This window comes from Stegostoma tigrinum, chromosome 12, assembly GCF_030684315.1.
Source record: "Stegostoma tigrinum isolate sSteTig4 chromosome 12, sSteTig4.hap1, whole genome shotgun sequence".
Classification (NCBI taxonomy): Eukaryota; Metazoa; Chordata; class Chondrichthyes; order Orectolobiformes; family Stegostomatidae; genus Stegostoma; species Stegostoma tigrinum.
This window is the reverse complement of record NC_081365.1, coordinates 45,827,259-45,845,623: the sequence shown is the minus strand read 5'-3', so window position 1 is coordinate 45,845,623 and position 18,365 is coordinate 45,827,259. Positions and strand designations below refer to the sequence as shown.

Below are 18,365 nucleotides of genomic sequence, written 5' to 3'. Positions count from 1 at the left end.
GATCTAGCAATTCAAAAATGGGCATCCATGAGGTGCTGTACTCCCCATTAGCAGCTGCAGAACTGTACTTAAACACATTATGCAACCTCATGACCTCATACATATCTCACCCTACAATTACCATGTAGCCAGGGGTCAATGCAGTTCACTAACAGGTACAGGAGGGCGTGTCAGTAGCTGCACCAGGCATACCTAAAAATAAAACGTCCACCTAATGAAGATGCAGGACAGAACTAAATAGCTTCCTAAAAGCATAAGCAGCAAATGTTAGACAGAGCTAAGCAATTTCACAACCAACAGATCAGATCTCAGCTCTGTAGTCTTGCCATATTGTGACGTACATGGTATGGACAATTAGACAGCTCACTGTTGTGAGGCAACACAAATATCCCCATCCTCAAAGATGGAGAATTACAACACATCAGTGCAAAAGGGAAGGCTGAAGAAATTGTAACAAATGGTCTTATGGTTTTATCAGGGGTCATGGGGAAAAGGCAGGAAAGTGAAGTTCAGGAGAATTGGACCAGCCATGATATGATTGAATAACAGAGCAAAACTCGATTGGCCTAATGGCTAGCTGCTGCTGCTACATCTTGTGGTTTTATGATCTTCAGCCAGAAGTCTCCCCATCACTGATGCACAAGTAGTGGCAATATATACCATCTACAAGATGGACTGCAGAAATTCACCAAGGCTCCTTAGACAGTACCTTGCAAGCCAATAGGCCCCAGCATCTAGAAGGACGAGAATGGAAGATACATAGGAATTCATGGGGACTGCCTCTCCATGTCACTCATCCTGTCTGTAAATATATCCACTCTTTCAGTGTCACATGGTTAAAATGCTGGAGCTCCCTTCCTGTCACAGTACTGCAGGTCTACCTGCAACTGATTGAATGGATGTGCTTCAAGAAGGCAGCTCACCACTACCTTTTCAAGGGCAATTAGGGGTGAACAATAAATGCTGGTCAGCTAACAATGCCCATAACCACTGAGTAATTTTTTTTAAAAAATCTATGGTAATTTACAGTGGTGGCTAGCCTTTGAAGGAAGTGGCTGACAATGTAAGTGGGCATCACCAATAAGTCTCTGGTAATTGACCCTGCATCCAAGGATGATGTAAGTGAGACAGTATTTTATTAAAGAGAGCAATCTTTAAAGGCCTCTGGAAGCTAACCATTGAGACTAGAGCCAGTCTCAGCAGTCGACCTGCGCACCAGTCATTGTGGAGCCAACTTTGTTGTCACATCGAGGCTACACCGTATTGTGCTGTTTGGCATTACCATGGTGCTAGCAACTCAAGATTGGGAATTTATGTGGCACTGAGGGCCTGAATTGAAGTCTAATATAATCTGAAGCCTCATGGCCTGCATTTCTGCCAATATAACATCACCATCAAATCAGAGGATTAATGCTGGTTCAATGAAGAACAAAGGAGTGCATGACAGGTTCAGCAACATGCATACCAAAAATGAGATTTCAATTTGGTGACAATGCAACACAGAGCTACTTACGCGATGTGTTGCGGGAAATACGGGAGACGTGGTCAAGGGCGTTCTCGATCACTGTGGGGGGAAAGTTGCGGTCCTTAAAGAACTTGGACATCTGGGATGTGCGGGAGTGGAATGTCTTATCGTGGGAGCATCCCTAAACCAGCCCAGTTCGTCCCCTCCCCACACTGCACCACACAACCAGCCCAGCTCTTCTCCCCCACCCACTGCATCCCAAAACCAGTCCAACCTGTCTCTGCCTCCCTAACCTGTTCTTCCTCTCACCCATCCCTTCCTCCCACCCCAAGCCGCAACCCCATCTCCTACCTACTAACCTCATCCCACCCCCTTGACCTGTCCGTCTTCCCTGGACTGACCTATCCCCTCCCTACCTCCCCACCTACACTCTCTCCACCTATCTTCTTTACTCTCCATCTTCGGTCCGCCTCCCCCTCTCTCCCTTTTTACTCCAGTTCCCTCTCCCCATCCCCCTCTCTGATGAAGGGTCTAGGCCCGAAACGTCAGCTTTTGTGTTCCTGAGATGCTGCTTGGCTGCTGGGTTCATCCAGCCTCACATTTTAGTATTCCAGACATGCGCTGTTGTTGGGCGGAGTATTGAAACCTACTGTTAGTTAATCGACCGGCTTCTCTTTGTCGTGTTGTGTAATACGTGCTGCTACTTCGCTCTTTGTTATTGCCGCTGTTTTTGTTTAATCGAATAATTGACTTCCGTAAAAATGTAAAATCCTAGCTTTCGCATGGCGCAGTCCCCTGCTGTCAGTGATGGATGAGATGGAGGTGGGGATGGTCAAGCCTGAGATTGTGTATCCTGTACAGAGACGCCAGTCTCTAACACTCCCCCTGCTGGAATATTTCTCACTGTGGTTGTGGGAGCAGCCCCTCTGTCTGCAGCAGTTCACTGACAAACAGCACCGGCAGCAATGGATGCAATCAGCTTGTTTCGTGGTTATTGAACTGTCGCCTTCGTGCCAACATTGAGGATGAAACCCCCGGGCGGCATCTTCGTGTCTGTTTTTCTTTTTGCTGCAGAGTTGGTCGCAGCACTGTATCTAAGCAGTACCTACAGATCTGCTGGGGACAGGATCTGGCAAGGGCTCACACTGGTCTTCGTGCTAGTGCCATCAATCCTGGTTCAGTTCACTCTAACCTTCGTGCACCGGGATGTGAGCAGGGACAGACCCCTGGTGCTGTTCCTACATCTGTTACAGCTTGGACCATTCGTCAGGTAGGCAACTTTCAGTCCAGATAATTGTTGCCGCGAGGGTTCAGTGATATAACTGCATGCAGAGATAAATAAGGAACAATATTGGCTTCAATTGAATTCACTGGGAAACAAACGTACTCTGTATTTGGGTGATGAATAATAAGATGGTGATGTTGGGTTATTCTTTCTAACAATGTTAGGGTGGGATTGGCTGTACATATGAAAATAGATTAAGCTTCGTACCTCCTCGATGCTCGAGGAATAAAAGACGAAAATGGTTTATTAATAAACGAGTTATTATCCAAATAACGCAGCATTCTCGTCTCCGAATTCATTTGCTTTCATGTGTGGAGTAGCATCATGGATTGAAGCCGCGGTGCAAATATGCAAACACCAGCCCCATGCAGTTTGTTTATAATCGAGAAACTGTGAAAATGGGGGGAATCGCCTTGGCCCAGTTTCTGCCCAGAATGAGGGGCGTGACAGACATTTGGTGAATTAATATTATCCTGAGAGCGGGACGTGAGACGAAGGTTGAAAACAGGCGAGGGTGAAAGAGATACATGCGCACAGGGGAACTCTTGTGTTCCAGCCTGCAGGACCATAAATCAACGCTGCATTCAATTCTTTTGATTCTCAAACACAACCCAGCGAGAGGGATTAGTGGTAAGAACCTAGCTTTCAGTGTGCAATCACACTTGAGTGTGTATTCAAACTCGCGTTAAATCTTTGAGGAAGAAACCAGCCTCCGGGTTAAATTATTTTAACAGCCACATCGCAAACTACGTTTTGATGAAATAATTTGTCGCTCTTCACCCTCCATCACTGTAACGAGAGCCTGAAACTGAAACCTAAATATCTCCACATCATGTGGACCCTGCTCCGTGATCAGGTTGCAGGCTGAAATCGAGAGGTTGACACAGAAAACCGGCTTTCTTTGTGCAATCATCGAGCTCTACAGTCAGTCTGACCTTCCCTTTCCAAAGGAGGTACCTCCTGCTTCCCAACAATTCCCTTATAACGGAATCGGCAACTAAACGTGATAAAGTACCCACGTTATAACACTGAAAGCAGCTTCGCGCGGACCTGAACCAGTTTGGGGTAAAATAAAACATACCAAAAAGGCCACAGAAAGGCGTGGGGTGGCATTAGCAGTGCAAAATCAGGATATTTTATGTAGTGGCCATACAAATGTCTCTGAAATAAGCAATGTTATGTTAACGGCTCTAAGCTCTGTGTGTTGTGCCGGCTAACATCGCTGTGTGCTTATCCAGGCATATCTAAAGATGTCTTTTTTTCACCCAGCTGCCCGTTTTGTAATGACTGCTGATGCACGCGATTTAACTTTTACAATGTTCATTGAAGCGGCAAACAGGCCGTGGCTGTAGAGAACAGTAGGCAGATAGGGTGAAGTGTGTTTAATCATAGCAGGAAAGGATAGCTTTGCTGACTATGTACAACTCTTTCACCCCCACCCCACCCCCGGTCTAAACCTATTTTAATTAATTAAGCATTCGTCAACCATTTCATGTAATGCAACCAAAATCACACTTTATTGCTAATTGTTCTTTTGCTATAAACTAATACGCCCTGGAATTCACCAAGAGAAATACAAAAAGGGGGTGTGGTGACGCGTCGAATTCCCGAAAGATTCATTGTCATCAAAACGTGAGGAAAGGACGGCACAGAATAAAGCAGGTACAGTCATTTCACGACGTCTGAGGAAGGAGCTGAGCCTAGAAAGCTTGCGTTTTCAAATAAACCTGTCGGGCCGATGACCTGGTGTTGCGTGATTTTTGACCTCGTCCATCCCAGTCCAACACTGACACCTCCACATCCACTTCAATCCATTGGGAAGAGGAATTCACTGCAATCAGTTGTAAGTGTACTAGATTTCAATATGAGGATAATGCCAATGTATCAACCAAGAATTATTTCTTGTGGAAATTGAGGAAATGCTTTTATGGAAAACCAGGGACAATTGAGCACTCAGTGAGCAATTAATGCTGGAAATATAACTCGCAAATGAAAGAATGTTATGTTCAAGTAGTGCATGATCATATCTTATTTTGATTAAACTCGATAACCAATAATTCAACCTTGACCTGTGTTGGTACGCGAATTAAACTTTATTCAGCACCATCAAGACTTGAGCTATTACAGTAACTGCATAATAGTCTGCAACATGAAGCTGAGAATCATTATTACACAGTTTATGCTTTGGGTGGAAGGTATGGCAACAAATGCCGTTCTGTCTTGAACCTGACGCATTCTATTAAGTGTCTCTCAAATTCTCTGATTTCTCTATGAAGTTTTCTTCATCTCCAGTCTATTCAGACCTTTTCTTATTCTAGGTTCGATAATTCAAAGCCAGAGTTTTATCAGATCAGTTATTGACTAACATTAATTATCTCATTGTCCAATTATAAGATTGAAGTGTATAAAATGTACCCGTTTTCTCAAGCTTTGGGTCCTCTGATCCTCCTTTACATCACGTTTTGTCCTTTGTGTGCAGGTATTACTACACAAAGGGAAGTGTTTTACATTGGAGATTTTTGATGCTCTTGCTAGTCAAATTACTCTGGCTAGAGGCTTCTCCTTATCGTGACCTGATCCAAGGCACCCGTCCTTCCCAGTATTGTTTGTGACATTCCATTTGAGGAATTGGTGTTGTGATAATGTCACTGGGCTGAACATTCAGAAGTCAGGCTAGTGGTCTCATGTTACCGTGGCATGGGTTTAGTTTTCATTGTGGCAGCTGATTGAATTTATACTCTATCAATAAATCTGGAGTATAAAGCTACTGTCAGTCGCGATTATCATGGAAGCTATTTTTTGTTTATGACAACCCATCTGGTTCCCAGAGTTATTTAATGAAGGAAATCTATCAGCTGGACCAGTCTGAACTGTTTGCTGAAATGGTCCAGCCAGCCACTCGGTTTAAAGGCATTTAGGGAGGGAGACAAATATTGGCCTTTTAAGCAACATCCAGATCCCCTCAAAAAGTTCTAACATATATGTTCTAATCAGGTTTACATCCTAGTGAATGTATGAGAGAACTTGCAAACTTCTTTTTTCTGCAGACAGTGACCATGTAATTAGATTATTTGAAGAATTCATGTTGATTTAAGTAAAACCTTGATAATTGTTGGGAAATGTATGAGAACTAAATTTTAGTGAGTTAGCATACTTGCAATCAGGCAGCAGTGGTAGAGCCATTCTGAATTGATCGGTTTGTGTGGATGATGTTGTAAGACAGTATCACATTAAATAATATTGAACTAGGATATTACTTAAAGCTAAATATAGTCACATGAGAAATAGCATTAAGTTTTAATTACTGATTGTCCGCTCCACACTCCCTCCAGCCTACCCACCCTTGGCACTTCTCCCTGCAACCAAAGCAAGAGCTACGCCTCCCCCCTCACCCCGATCCCAGGCCCTAGGAAGACTTTTCACATTAAACAAATGTTCACCTGCACATCTGTCAATGTTATATACTGTATCCACTGTTCCCATTGTGGCCTCCTCTACATCGGGGAAACCAAACGGAGGCTTGGGGACCGCTTTGCAGAACACCTATGCTCAGTTCACAACAAATAACTACACCTCCCAGTCATGAACCATTTCAATTCCACCCCACCCCCCCAAGCTCCTCAGACAACAAGTCCATCCTCGGCCTCCTGCATTGCCACAATGACGCCACCCAAAAGATGCAGGAATAGCATCTCATATTTCGCTTGGGAACTCTACAGCCTAAGGGTATCAATGTGGATTTCACAAGCTTCAACAGCTCCCCTCCCCCAACCACATGCCAAAACCAACCCAGCCAGTCCCCGCCTCCCTAACCATTCCTCCCTCCTCAAGCCCCACTCCCATCCCCTACCCACTAACCTCATCCCCTCATCCCGCCCCCTTGACCTGTCTGTCCTCCCTGGACTGACCTATCCCCCCCAACTCCTCACCTACATTCACCTTCACCACCTCTACCCTGCCTCTTTGACCTGTCTGCCTCCTCTCACCCTATCTTCTCCTTTATCCATCTTCTATCCACCTCCCCCTGTCTCCCTATTTATTTCAGAAACCCCTTCCCCTCCCCCATTTCTGAAGAAGGGTCCCGACCCAAAATGTCAAGCTTTCCTGCTCCTCTGATGCCGCTTGGCCTGCTGTGTTCATCCAGCTTCACACCGTGTTGTCTCAGATTCTCCAGCATCAGCAGTTCCTACTATCTCTATGACAGTATGTTTAAGTTAGCTTTTAGTTATGTTTCTGTTTTGAAATTGTGTTAAGATTTTTTATAATGAAAGATTGAAAGAACTGAAATGATTAGTAATTGCAGGGTTCAGATTCTATGATCCCATGTAACCATTTATTTCATACTGTTCCATTAGGGAGGTTCACTGAAAGAGGCTTGCTCAGAGAAAGTGGGGCTGGAATCATATAGATTGATCCTTGAACATGAGATTTTAGACTTAACCCTTTAACTTCCATAATGCTCACGTGAATTTTATTAATATGTTATACTCACACATTTAGAATCCCTGCAATGTGGAAACAGGCCATTTGGCCCACACTGACGCTCCAAAGAGCATCCCTCCAAACTCATCCCATCCACGTACCCCTGCATTACCCATGGCTAATCCACCTAGCCTGCACATCCCTGAACACTATGGGCAATTTGGCATGGCGTATCTACCTAACCTGCACACCTTCAGATTGTGGGAGGAAACCAGACCACCACACATACATTGGAAGAATGTGCAAACTCCACACAGTCGCCCAAGGGTGAAATCAAACTCAGGTCCGTGGCACTGTAAAGCAGCAGTGCTAACCACTGAGCCACCTAGCAGGATTTCTACAGCTGGTACGTAGACAACTAGGAGATTTCAAGTAAGATGGTGCAAAAGCAATTATAATGGAACAGGAATGTACAGGGAGGCTACTGTCATGCTCTTAGGACAGATGTCATGTTCTTTTCCAGTTGTTAGTTAAAAATATGTTTATGGATTATATGGGACAGCCTTCATTGGTAGCACATACAATAGAAAGGTAAGACACTCAACAGTGGTCCTGAAACTGATGCATCACTGGCAGAGTAACAGGAATGAAAGAGCTTGTCACAACCTACTGGAGAAACTGCCTTTTTTTATAAACATAGTAATTTATTCAGCAAGCAAGTGGATTTAACATCACGACTCAGCAGCACAGTGATTATTTTGCAGCTGGGGTTTGGAATGGTTACTTGCTGCCAGCCACTATATTAAATAGAACAATAATATAACAAGCAAAATACTGTGGATGCTGGACACTTGAAAGAAAAAGCATAAATGCTGAAAATAATCATGCACCATCTATGGAGAGAGAAACAGGATTAATGTTTGAGATCGAGATTACCTTTCATCAAAAACTATTCTAATGAAAGGTCATCTCAATCAGTTGCTCCAAGACAACCTGAGTTTTTCCAATATTTTTGCTTATAAATTAGAGAAGATATTGCAGCATAAAGTGATACATTAATTTAAGAACATTTTACAATACTTCTTTCATGCTCCTTTCTATTTAATATTTTTAGGTGCCTTGAAGCACTATGTATTTACCTAAATGTTGGTAGAGTTGAAGAACCTTATGTCAGTATTACCAAAAAGAAGCAGATGAGAAAAAATGGCTACTCTGAAGAAATTGAGAAGGAAGTGGGTCAAGCAGAAGGCAAAATGTTCACACACAGAGCTGCTTTTAACCGGACTTCAGTGATTCAGGCTTTCATAGGCTCTGCACCCCAACTTACCCTCCAGCTCTATGTCAGTGTAAAGGAACAGTTTGTTACACCTGGTAGAGGTACGTGTTTTCATCATGCTGAAATTGCACATTTGTCTAAAGTTACTTCACCAAGTGAAACATCATTTGGATTTGCATCATTCAATCTAGACAAATTGGATGAAGGTCTATCATCAGGTTATCATTACATTCAGACATCAACATCACTTCTGTTGAAACATTGCCTTAGAGGGGGTTCAGAGGAGATTCACTGGAAAAGAAGGACTTATCATATGAGTAGCAGTTGAGAATTCTAGGTCTGTACTCAATGAGGGGAGAACCGATTGAAACTTCAAAAATACTGAGAGGTCTGGATAGAGTGGACATGGAGAAGATATTTCCACTAGTTGGAGAGAGTAGGACTAAAGGTCACAGTCTCAGAGTGAAGTGATGACCCTTTAGAACTGAGATGAGGACGAATTGTTTCAGTCAGAGGTGGTGAATCTTGGAACTCATTGTCGTAGAAGGCTGGGAGGCCTGAATCATTGAGTATCTTTCAGGCAGAGATAGATAGGTTCTTGAATAGTAAGGAGATCAAGGGCAGTGGGCAGAAGGCAGGGGAATGGGGTTGAGAAACATATCAGCCATGATCGAATGGCAGAGCAGACTCAATGAGCCAAATGGCTTAATTCTGCTCCTATATCTGAGGACCTTATTCGTTACAAGGAAATTAATGGAATTAAAGAGTGACACATCCTTGGGACCTGACAGTTTCCGTCTGAGGGTATTAAAGGAAATAGTGAACCACATTGTAGATGTCATAAATATAATCTTTCAAAGCTTCCTAGATACAGAGTCACTCCACTTTTAAGAAGGGCAGAAGAAGGAAACCAAGGATTCACAGACCATTTACCTTAATATCTGTAGTGGGGAAACTGTTAGAGTCCATAATCAATAATGGAGTAACTGAACGCCTTGAAAATGTTTTGTTAATCGGGGAGGGCCAGCATGGATTCTTGAAAGGTTGGTTATGCTTGATAAACCTCATTGCATTTTTTGAAGAGATGACTAAAGTAGTGGACAGTGAAATGTCTATGGATGTTGTTTATATGGGCTATGAGAAGACATTTGAAAATGTCCCATAAAAGACACTGTTAGCTAAAGTAGAAGTCCAAGGAATTGATGGCAAATCACTGTCATGGCTCAAAAATTGGTCGAAAGGTAGGCAACAGAAGTAGGGATAATAGGTAGGTATGCAAATAGGCAGGATGTGACCGGGTGGAGTCTCACAAGGATCTGTGTTGGGGCCTGAATTAATCACATTATTTATTAGTGACTTAGATAATAGCATAGAAAATCGTATTCAGATTTGCTGATGACACAAAGTTAGGCAACATTATTGACATTGTAGATGATAGCATAAAATTACAAAATGGTATTGATAAATGAAGCAAATGGGCAGATGGTGTTCCATGTAAGCCAATGTGAGGTTATCCATTTTGGACTGAGAAAGGATAAATCAGGTTACATTCTAGATAGTATGGCATTAAATGCAATGGATGTCCAAAGATACCTGTGGGCTCAGGTACATAAATCTTTAAAATGTCATTACAGGTACAGAAAATAATCAAGAAAACTAATGGAATGCTGGCCTTTATATCTGGATTACTGGAGTATAAGGATGCAGAAGTTATGCTACAGTTTTACAAAACCCTGGTTATAGTCCACTTGGAGTACTGTGAGCAGATGTGGGCACCACACCAGAGGAAGGAATATATTGGCTTTGGAGGGAGTATAATGTAGGTTTAGAACAATGAAACCTGGATTTCAAGGGTTACGTTATCAAGAGAGGTTGTACAAATTAGGCCTGCTTTCTCTAAAATTCAGAAGGTTAAGGGGTGATCTGATGAAGTTTCAATATATTAACAGTAAAAGACACGGTAGAAAAAAAGTAAACTCTTTCCACTGGTTGGGGATTCTAGGACAAGGGGTCATAATCTGAGAATTAGGGCCAGACCATTCAGGAGAGATGTTAGGAAGCACTTTTATACACAAAGGGTGGTAGATGTTTGGAAGTCTGTTCCACAAATGGCCGTGAATGCTGGATCAGTTGTCAATTTTAAATCTGAGATGGATGAAGTCTTGTCAAGCAAAGGTATTAAGGGATATGGGCCAAAGACAGGTACATGGAGTTAGGCCACAGATTAACCTTGATCTCACTGAATGGCAAACAGGCTCGAAGAATAGCCTCCTCCTGTTCCTTTGGCTGTAATCGGCTGCTAAAATTTTCTACTAATTCTATTAGAAAACTATTATCTATTTTCATTAAATGATTATTCTGGTCAGCAGGGATAGCAACATCATGAATCTATTCAAAAGAAACCATATAGCTCTTTTACAATTTGTGACTGGAAGAATCATCGTAGAATAGAAGGGAATTATTTATTCAAAACAGTGAAAATGAACACAAATTAATGCACTGCTCATAACACAAACCTATTTGAAAGTCTGGATTTAGCCCACAATTTTGTTCTGAATTGCTGATTACCATGATTTGAATTTGCCTGGAAGTGCTAAACCCAAGCTAGCAGGATTTCCATGTTAGTGATCATTTGACATTTTTAAAGAGCAGAGTGTGTGGATGCCTTGCACTGAAGGTGTGGCATGTTTTGCAAAGCACATAGCAGTACTTTGCAGGATAGCTCAGGGGCCAAGCGGGATGGTGCACAGGTTCTGTGTAACATCAGAGGTCCTGCTCTGACAAGGAACAGACAAATGCCCATAAAGAGCCCAATAAGGTGGCCTGACAGAGCACTCACTCTTTTCGATGAGAATTTCCAGAAAAATTGTTGCTTGAATATTGATGAAACCTTGACAAGGTACAGCCAAAAGTCTCGTGTTGAGTTTCAGAGATCCACATTAATTTCCAGCCACAATAAACATGAAATGGCAAGTATCCTTCAAGTAGATAAACTGAACTGAGAAACTGGCACTGCGAATGAATTTGTCAACCTAACATACTATTGTTGGAATGTAGTCCATCTGCAAGCGAACAATTTGAAATAAAAGATATAATTAGGGTGAAATTTCAAAAACTTTATATGTGATTATTACAAATACAACAATAAATTACAAAAATATAATGTACTTCATTTACAAAATACCAAGAACTGCCCTGGGATAATGAATAATAACTGCAAATAAATATTACAATGGCAAAATACTGTCAATGCTGGATATTGGAAATAAAGCAGAGAAAGCTGAAATGTTCAGCTAGTCTGACAGCATCTGTAGAGAGAGAAACTGAGTTAGCTGAGGTTGATCCACCAAGATAACCAAGTTGTGGCATTACACTAGTACTAGTGTCTACTCCAGCACAAGATGTCCTGTTGAAGTAGTTGAAGCCAGAAACAACACCTGATCAAGCAGGTGACTGTCATTTAAAATGATTTTTTTAAGGCTAACACTTCAACTACTACCCTCTGGTAACAACAACCAGTTATTTTGAAGTCAGTAATGCGTTGATGTATATTTCACGTACTTTCTATATCTAAATAAAGAATTTAGGATCCTGTTTGCGTTTATCTTGCAGCTTTGATCAACGTATTGCTCATGTTTTAAAGATGTATCTGAACCCTTAAGTCTTTCTTTTACTTTACTTTTAAGATATTTCTATTTAGTGAATAATTTACTAACTTTATTTTTCATGCACAATTTTTGCATTACCCTGTAGCTGATATAAATGCACTGTTTCTCTTAGTTGGCCTGTGTCCTTCTGAGGCTGCATGCAGCTCACTTCACAGATTACTGCATTCCTTACTTTTGTGCTGCATGTAAATGTTGTTATTGTGTTTTCAAGTCCAGGATAAATTTGGCAAAAAATAAGAGCCAATCTCCGAAGGTTACGATTGTTTACATATTCCTCTAAAAATACCCATTCCCCGTTCATTTCTGTTTACATTTAATCCATTTTCAGTCCAGTCTGCAATGCAGTTTTTAGTAACTGGGGGTCACTATCCATGGCAATTCTCCTCATTGACCACAAAGGAAATCAGAAAAACAACCTAAGTGCATTTCCGCCCATTTCTATTCATGTAATATTCTAATTTACTGTTACCTTGGCGACCAATTTCTGCGACTGGGTTATATTTTAGTACATTTCTATAAACATTGATTAGTATGATTGTTTTTGGATTTTTTAATCCAAAAAACTCTTAAGTTCTGCTTCATTTTTCAGGAGTACTAATGGTTATTTCTCTACTTACCATTGTATATGGAGCTTTGCGGTGCAATATCCTCGCTATCAAAATCAAGTATGATGAATATGAGGTACATGTGAAGCCTGCAGCCTACATCTGTATATTTCTATGGAGAAGCTTTGAGATTGCCACCAGAGTGGTTGTTTTGGTTCTTTTTAGCTCTGTGTTGCAGATATGGATCCTCCCCGTAGTTCTCTTGAACTTTTTTACATTCTTTTTCTATCCATGGGTATTATTCTGGAACAGTAAATCACCTTTCCCTGAGAACATCGAGAAAACGTTTACAAGAGTAGGTACAACAATGGTATTATGTTGCCTTACATTCCTCTATGCCGGTGTTAATATGTTCTGTTGGTCAGCAGTTCAACTCAAGCTAAATGATCCTGATTTAATTAATAAATCCCAGAACTGGTACAGACTAGCAGTGTACTATATGTTAAGATTCATTGAAAATGCTGTTCTTATTCTCTTATGGTACATCTACAAAACTGATGTTTATACCTATATATGTGCTCCTTTGTTGGTCATGCAATTGTTAATTGGATATTGCATTGCAATATTTTTTATGCTTGTCTTTTATCAGTTCTGCCACCCATGTAAAAAGCTTTTCACTTCCAGTATTTCTGAAGGATTATTAGCTTGCATCCATTTTGTTTTTCACTGCCATTGTCACAAAGCTGCTGAACCTGTGGAAAGAGCTGTCTTAGAACCCAATAATGCCAATGACCATGAACAGGGTGCTCAACTTAGCCCTAAATCTCAAGATTAGAAGAAGCTTCAAAGTGTAGTAGTAAGTGCACAGTGTTTTCATTTTTTACCCATCCAGTTTGTTTGGATACAATCCTCATGTTAATTTCCAGATGAGCTCTGCAGCTTCAAATTCCACTGATAGGTGATTGAGTTGCAATGTTTAAGGATCAATCTGCTATTAATTTCAGTGAGACATGACAGTAACCTTAACATCAAATAGGTTTCCAGCATGAGGCCTTACCTTGCAAACTATAGTCTGACTTCATGTGATTTTTATTCCATTCGGATTAGTGACTGGAAATTAATTTTCCAATATGTACTTCCGGTGGGTGAAGCTTGTCCTATTAACAATGCTGTGCTGAATGAAGTGCCATTTCTAATTGGTACTTTTAACTCATTAGCTTTGTATTGTGGAGATCCTTGAGGTGTGCATTACTGAAGTAAAATAGGAGAAGAACAGAACTGAAGTATCCTCCCTTCTTGCACACTCTGCAATTTGAATAAGTGAGAGCAGTTGAAATTTTTTTGCCAATTTGTATTGATCTTCAGTTTGTACAATGAAGTTTCATGATTTCTTTGAATGGAAGACTCATTCACCTTGAAACTATTCACGATAATAGCAGTGTTGTATATTCGCAGGAATATTCTCTTTCTACTGTCTGAAAATAAGCCTTATCCTTTGTAATCTGGTGGTTAAATACTCAGCATTGAGAAACTGTACAAATATAATACCGTAAATAATTCTTAGAATGTCGATCTCTAGTTAAATTTCCTGCAAAAGTTGCTACATAAGTTTTGGTGCAAAAAAAATCCAGTGTGATTTTTTAAATTATTCAGTGATCATTATTCAATGTCATGTTTTAAAATTTTAACATCAGAATTCAAACAGTAAAAGTAACACATCTTACTCACAAATCCATAATTTGAAAATAACCTGTGATATAATCTTGAAAGCCTCTGATTTGCTCAAAATCAACTTCAAAGCAGTTAAGTACCTATTTAAGTACCCTTAGATCTTATCAATTGAACCAAGGCTGATTTTGGAATATTGGACTTCTTTTATATGGTTAAGTCTACTGTGCTGCATACCTTTTAAAACCATTGTTTTTCTCTCTATTTTTTCCATTCTCCCCTTTTTAAGGGAATTGAATCCCTTTCTGTATCGTGGTTCTATGGGCAGGTGTCACCTTCTAATATTTTAATATAAAATGATAATTATTCACTTGTAAGTCTTAATAATGAGAGCAAGTAGAGTTTTCAGTATGGAAACTAAGCCTAGTTCTACTTTCATTTCACATTAACACGTGCATAATTCCAGGGGAAAAAAAGCAGTGAATCATGGTTCCAGATAATGAATGTGCTGTCCATTTGAGAAAAAGGTTCCTTACCATCTTTGAAAATTCAGGTTACAAGTATACCTCACTTCCCTTCATACTAGTGCCCTCCTTCAGGAACTGACTAAGCATCAAAGAATCTCCCAATTTTTCCCCCTAACCCTGCCCGATCAAAATCCTTTCAGGGATGGGTGTAGACTCACTCATTATTATCATAACACGGTTGTTTAAGGAAAATCCATGACAGTTCAGGGTCTACATAGTCAATTGAAAGGAAGTTATTTAATGGGCTGAATGATCTTTTCATACTTTAATACTTTGTTGATGAATCACATGCTAAGCTTGTCATATATGAATTAGTAGGAAATGTAGAACTTGCTAAATTATTCACTGCAACTTTGAAAGTAATACATCTCAGTCAATAGATATTTATTGTTAAAGATAATGAATTTGTATACCTGTTTGGCAAAGTTAATCACTGCTTTATGGCTACTTGATAGCAAAGTAGAAGTAAGATTTTGGAATCACATAATGCACTGTAACCTGTTTAACATACTCATTAAATCATGAAAGCCCCATTATAGCATTTAAGTGCTAAACATGATTAAGTTCATCAATGCCCATGCAAGGAATGTCTAAAAAGTAATGAAAGCTTTGTAATTTTGGTGCATGCTGGTCAGGATGACAAAAAATATAATTAGTGGACTTGTAAATTAAATGTATATATTTCCTTTGGGACACTTTACAGAAAAAAAAACTGCATCAAAACTTAAGATTCTTTGCTCTACTTGGGAATTTCCTCAGTAAATTATTTGGTATCACAACCAATGTATATGCTTTCTGTGTTTGAGAGAAATGCCAATGAAAAATATCTAGTGTAGACATCAAGAACAACACTAAAAATCTGACCGCCCCGATAGTTGACAGTCTTGACAGGTCATCACATTTTCTTGGGTTCAATTCACTTGTCAGATTGTGTCACTTGAATCAGGTTTTATAACTCTGATAGCTGGATAAAATGCTCCTTTCCTACCCTACCTCTAGTATAAGGAAAAACTGACACAAATAGTACTTCAGCTGAGTCTAGGATTGGCCTAGTGAGTTGGTATAAATCACAGGAAACAATTTTCAGCGGAAAAGTGTTTAAAAATTTGGCACATCAATAACAATAGTATTGCAATTATCAGTGAAAATTATTTATGAATTTGAGGGACTATGGAATGTGTGCAAATGTAATAATTACTTGAAAATAAAATCACTTTAACAGTGTGTTGATAAGATGCAGTTATGAACATATTCTTAAAAGACATTAAAAAATAAATAATTTCAAAGAGAAACGCAGAATCTTGTAAATATTGACAATGGACAGACCAGTCACAAACATTAAACAAAGTTTGTATATAATGATAGTTTTATTTAATATATTGTCTTATGTTTCCAATAGAACTGAACGCAGTTGCTTCATTTTACAGATGTTTGATGACTATAGCTGTAATGTAAAATAAATGAATACCAAGAAATGACAATTGTGTATTTTATGATGCATTATTTGCACACACCTTTTTTAAGAATAAATAGAGTACATATGATATAAATTGTGCAACACACAAGTGTCCTACTCTTCCCTACTGCAGCCTTTTTATTCCACCATAACCAGGAAACTTCCATTCTAAAGTGTTACTATTATCTGGAATTCATCTGCGTTATGTAAGTGCTGCTAACTGTGGGAATTGTAGTAGAGTTTTCACCACCTGACTTCACATTGTTCGAGAATAAAAATATCGTGAGTCTGGAGTAGTGAAATTCACCACCTGTTGCACAATGCATTTGTTACATATTTAAAAATCCAATCCTTGTTCTTCATATGTATTCAGAAACTGTGTCTGTAATCATTCTCGAACAACAACAGTAACAGAATTACAGAGGTGCTGTGGTGCAGAAGGAACCTATTTGGCTCATCATATCTGAACCAGCTCTCCAAATGAGCATCATAACTTGCTGGAATTCTCCTATCTTTCACCCAGTCTTCAGCATTTGTTTTATTTAAATAATCATATAATGTGTTCTTGAATAAATCAATTGAACCTGCCTTGACTACATTTCTAATCCTTGCATTCCATACACTAACCACTCATGTGAAAGTGTTTTTTATTTTCACATCATATTTGGGTTTTATGCAAATCACTTTAAATCTGTACCCGCTAGATCTCGATCCAGTTATGAAGGGGAATAGTTTCTCCCCATCTACTCAATCCAGCCTTCTCATGGTTTTGAGGACTTCTTTGCTTGCTTCACTCCAAGGAGATCAATCCCAACCTCTCCAATCTAACCTTATAATTGAAGTTTCTCATCCCTGGAACCATTCTCGTAAATCTCTTCTGCACTGTTTCCAATGCATTCATATTCTGCCTATTGTGTGGCAGACAAAATGGCTCCCAACTCCTCAGGTGAGGATATTACTAAATTAGAGAGGGTGGACAAAAGATATGTAAGGATGTTGCCACTACTGGAGGGTTTGAATTATAAGGAGAGGCTGAACAGGCTGACACATTCTTCACCAGAGCATAGGAGTTTGAGGGATGACCTCAAAGAGGCTTGTAAGATCATGAGGGGCATAAATAAGGTGAATAGCGAAGGTCTTTTCCCTAGGGTAGGGGAGTTGAAAACTAAGGGGTATATTTTTAAAGTGAGATAAAAGAGGGATCTGAGGAGCAACGTTTTCACACAGAGGGTGGTTTGTATGTGGAATGAACTGCCAGAAGTGCTAGATGGAGGTACAGTTACAATATTTAAAAGACATTTGGAAAGGTACATGAGTAGTAAGGGTTTGGAGGGATGCGGGCTAAACCCCGGCAAATGGGGCTAGTTTAGTTTGGGGAAACCTGATCAGCATGGACAAGTTGGACTGAAGGGTCTGCTTCCATGCTGTATGACTATTTGACTCTAAGTGTCTTATTCTGCTTTATACCCCTCCTTGCCCTTTTGCTGTATGCTTTATTAATAAAGTCCATGATACTGTATTGACTATACTTCCACTTATACAGCATGTTTAATATAACAAAACATCACAAAGTGCCACACAGATGCATTAGAAAACAAAATATAACATCAAACTGCATAAAGTGATCTATGGGCAGGTGGCCAAAAACTTCATGAACAAGATAGGTGTTAAAGTGTGTTGTAAAGGAAGAAAAGTGGGTAGAGAGGAGAGATCTGGGGGGTTGGGGACGGTGCTGAGGGGGACAGGGAATTCCAGAACTTTGGCCCTATGTGGCAGAAGACACAGTACCAATGGTGGTGATTGAAATTCGGGATGCTCAGGTGATTGGAATTAGAAGAGCATAGATCTCTTGGAGGTCTGTAGAACTAGACTTGAGCCAGGCCACTGGGATATTTAAGGATCATGATGACTATTTTAAAAGGAAAAAAATGCAGATGCAGGATCTCAGAAATATAAAATGCAAGGGATATTCAAAAGGTCAGCCAGCATCTGTGAAGACAAAATAGAGTTAATGCTTAAGTGAGATTCGGCTGAACTGGGATAAGTTAGAAAT

The 18,365-nt window shown here is 40.0% G+C and overlaps 1 protein-coding gene across 2 annotated transcripts; it reads left to right on the top strand.

Annotated features, from left to right (window-relative positions):
- Positions 1-1,978: 1,978 nt before the first annotated feature.
- On the top strand, positions 1,979-16,748 carry xk (X-linked Kx blood group (McLeod syndrome)). 2 transcript variants are annotated; one of them, XM_048541383.2, is made up of 3 exons: positions 1,979-2,735; positions 8,287-8,549; positions 12,748-16,748. In XM_048541383.2, the coding sequence occupies exons 1-3, from the start codon at positions 2,491-2,493 to the stop codon at positions 13,494-13,496; spliced, it is 1,257 nt and encodes a 418-aa protein (XP_048397340.1). In that variant the 5' UTR covers positions 1,979-2,490; the 3' UTR covers positions 13,497-16,748. The 2 variants fall into 2 exon arrangements, with proteins under 2 accessions (XP_048397340.1, XP_048397339.1); XM_048541382.2 differs by having other exon boundaries at positions 12,706-16,748.
- The last annotated feature ends 1,617 nt before the right edge of the window (positions 16,749-18,365 follow it).

Bases quoted from the DNA above. Each gene is read 5' to 3' on its own strand.
- xk (XM_048541382.2), top strand. From the start codon at position 2,491: ATGAAACCCCCGGGCGGCATCTTCGTGTCTGTTTTTCTTTTTGCTGCA. The intron at 2,736-8,286 runs GTAGGCAACTTT...TAATATTTTTAG, and splicing joins CAGCTTGGACCATTCGTCAG to GTGCCTTGAAGCACTATGTA. The intron at 8,550-12,705 runs GTACGTGTTTTC...TTCATTTTTCAG, and splicing joins GTTTGTTACACCTGGTAGAG to GAGTACTAATGGTTATTTCT.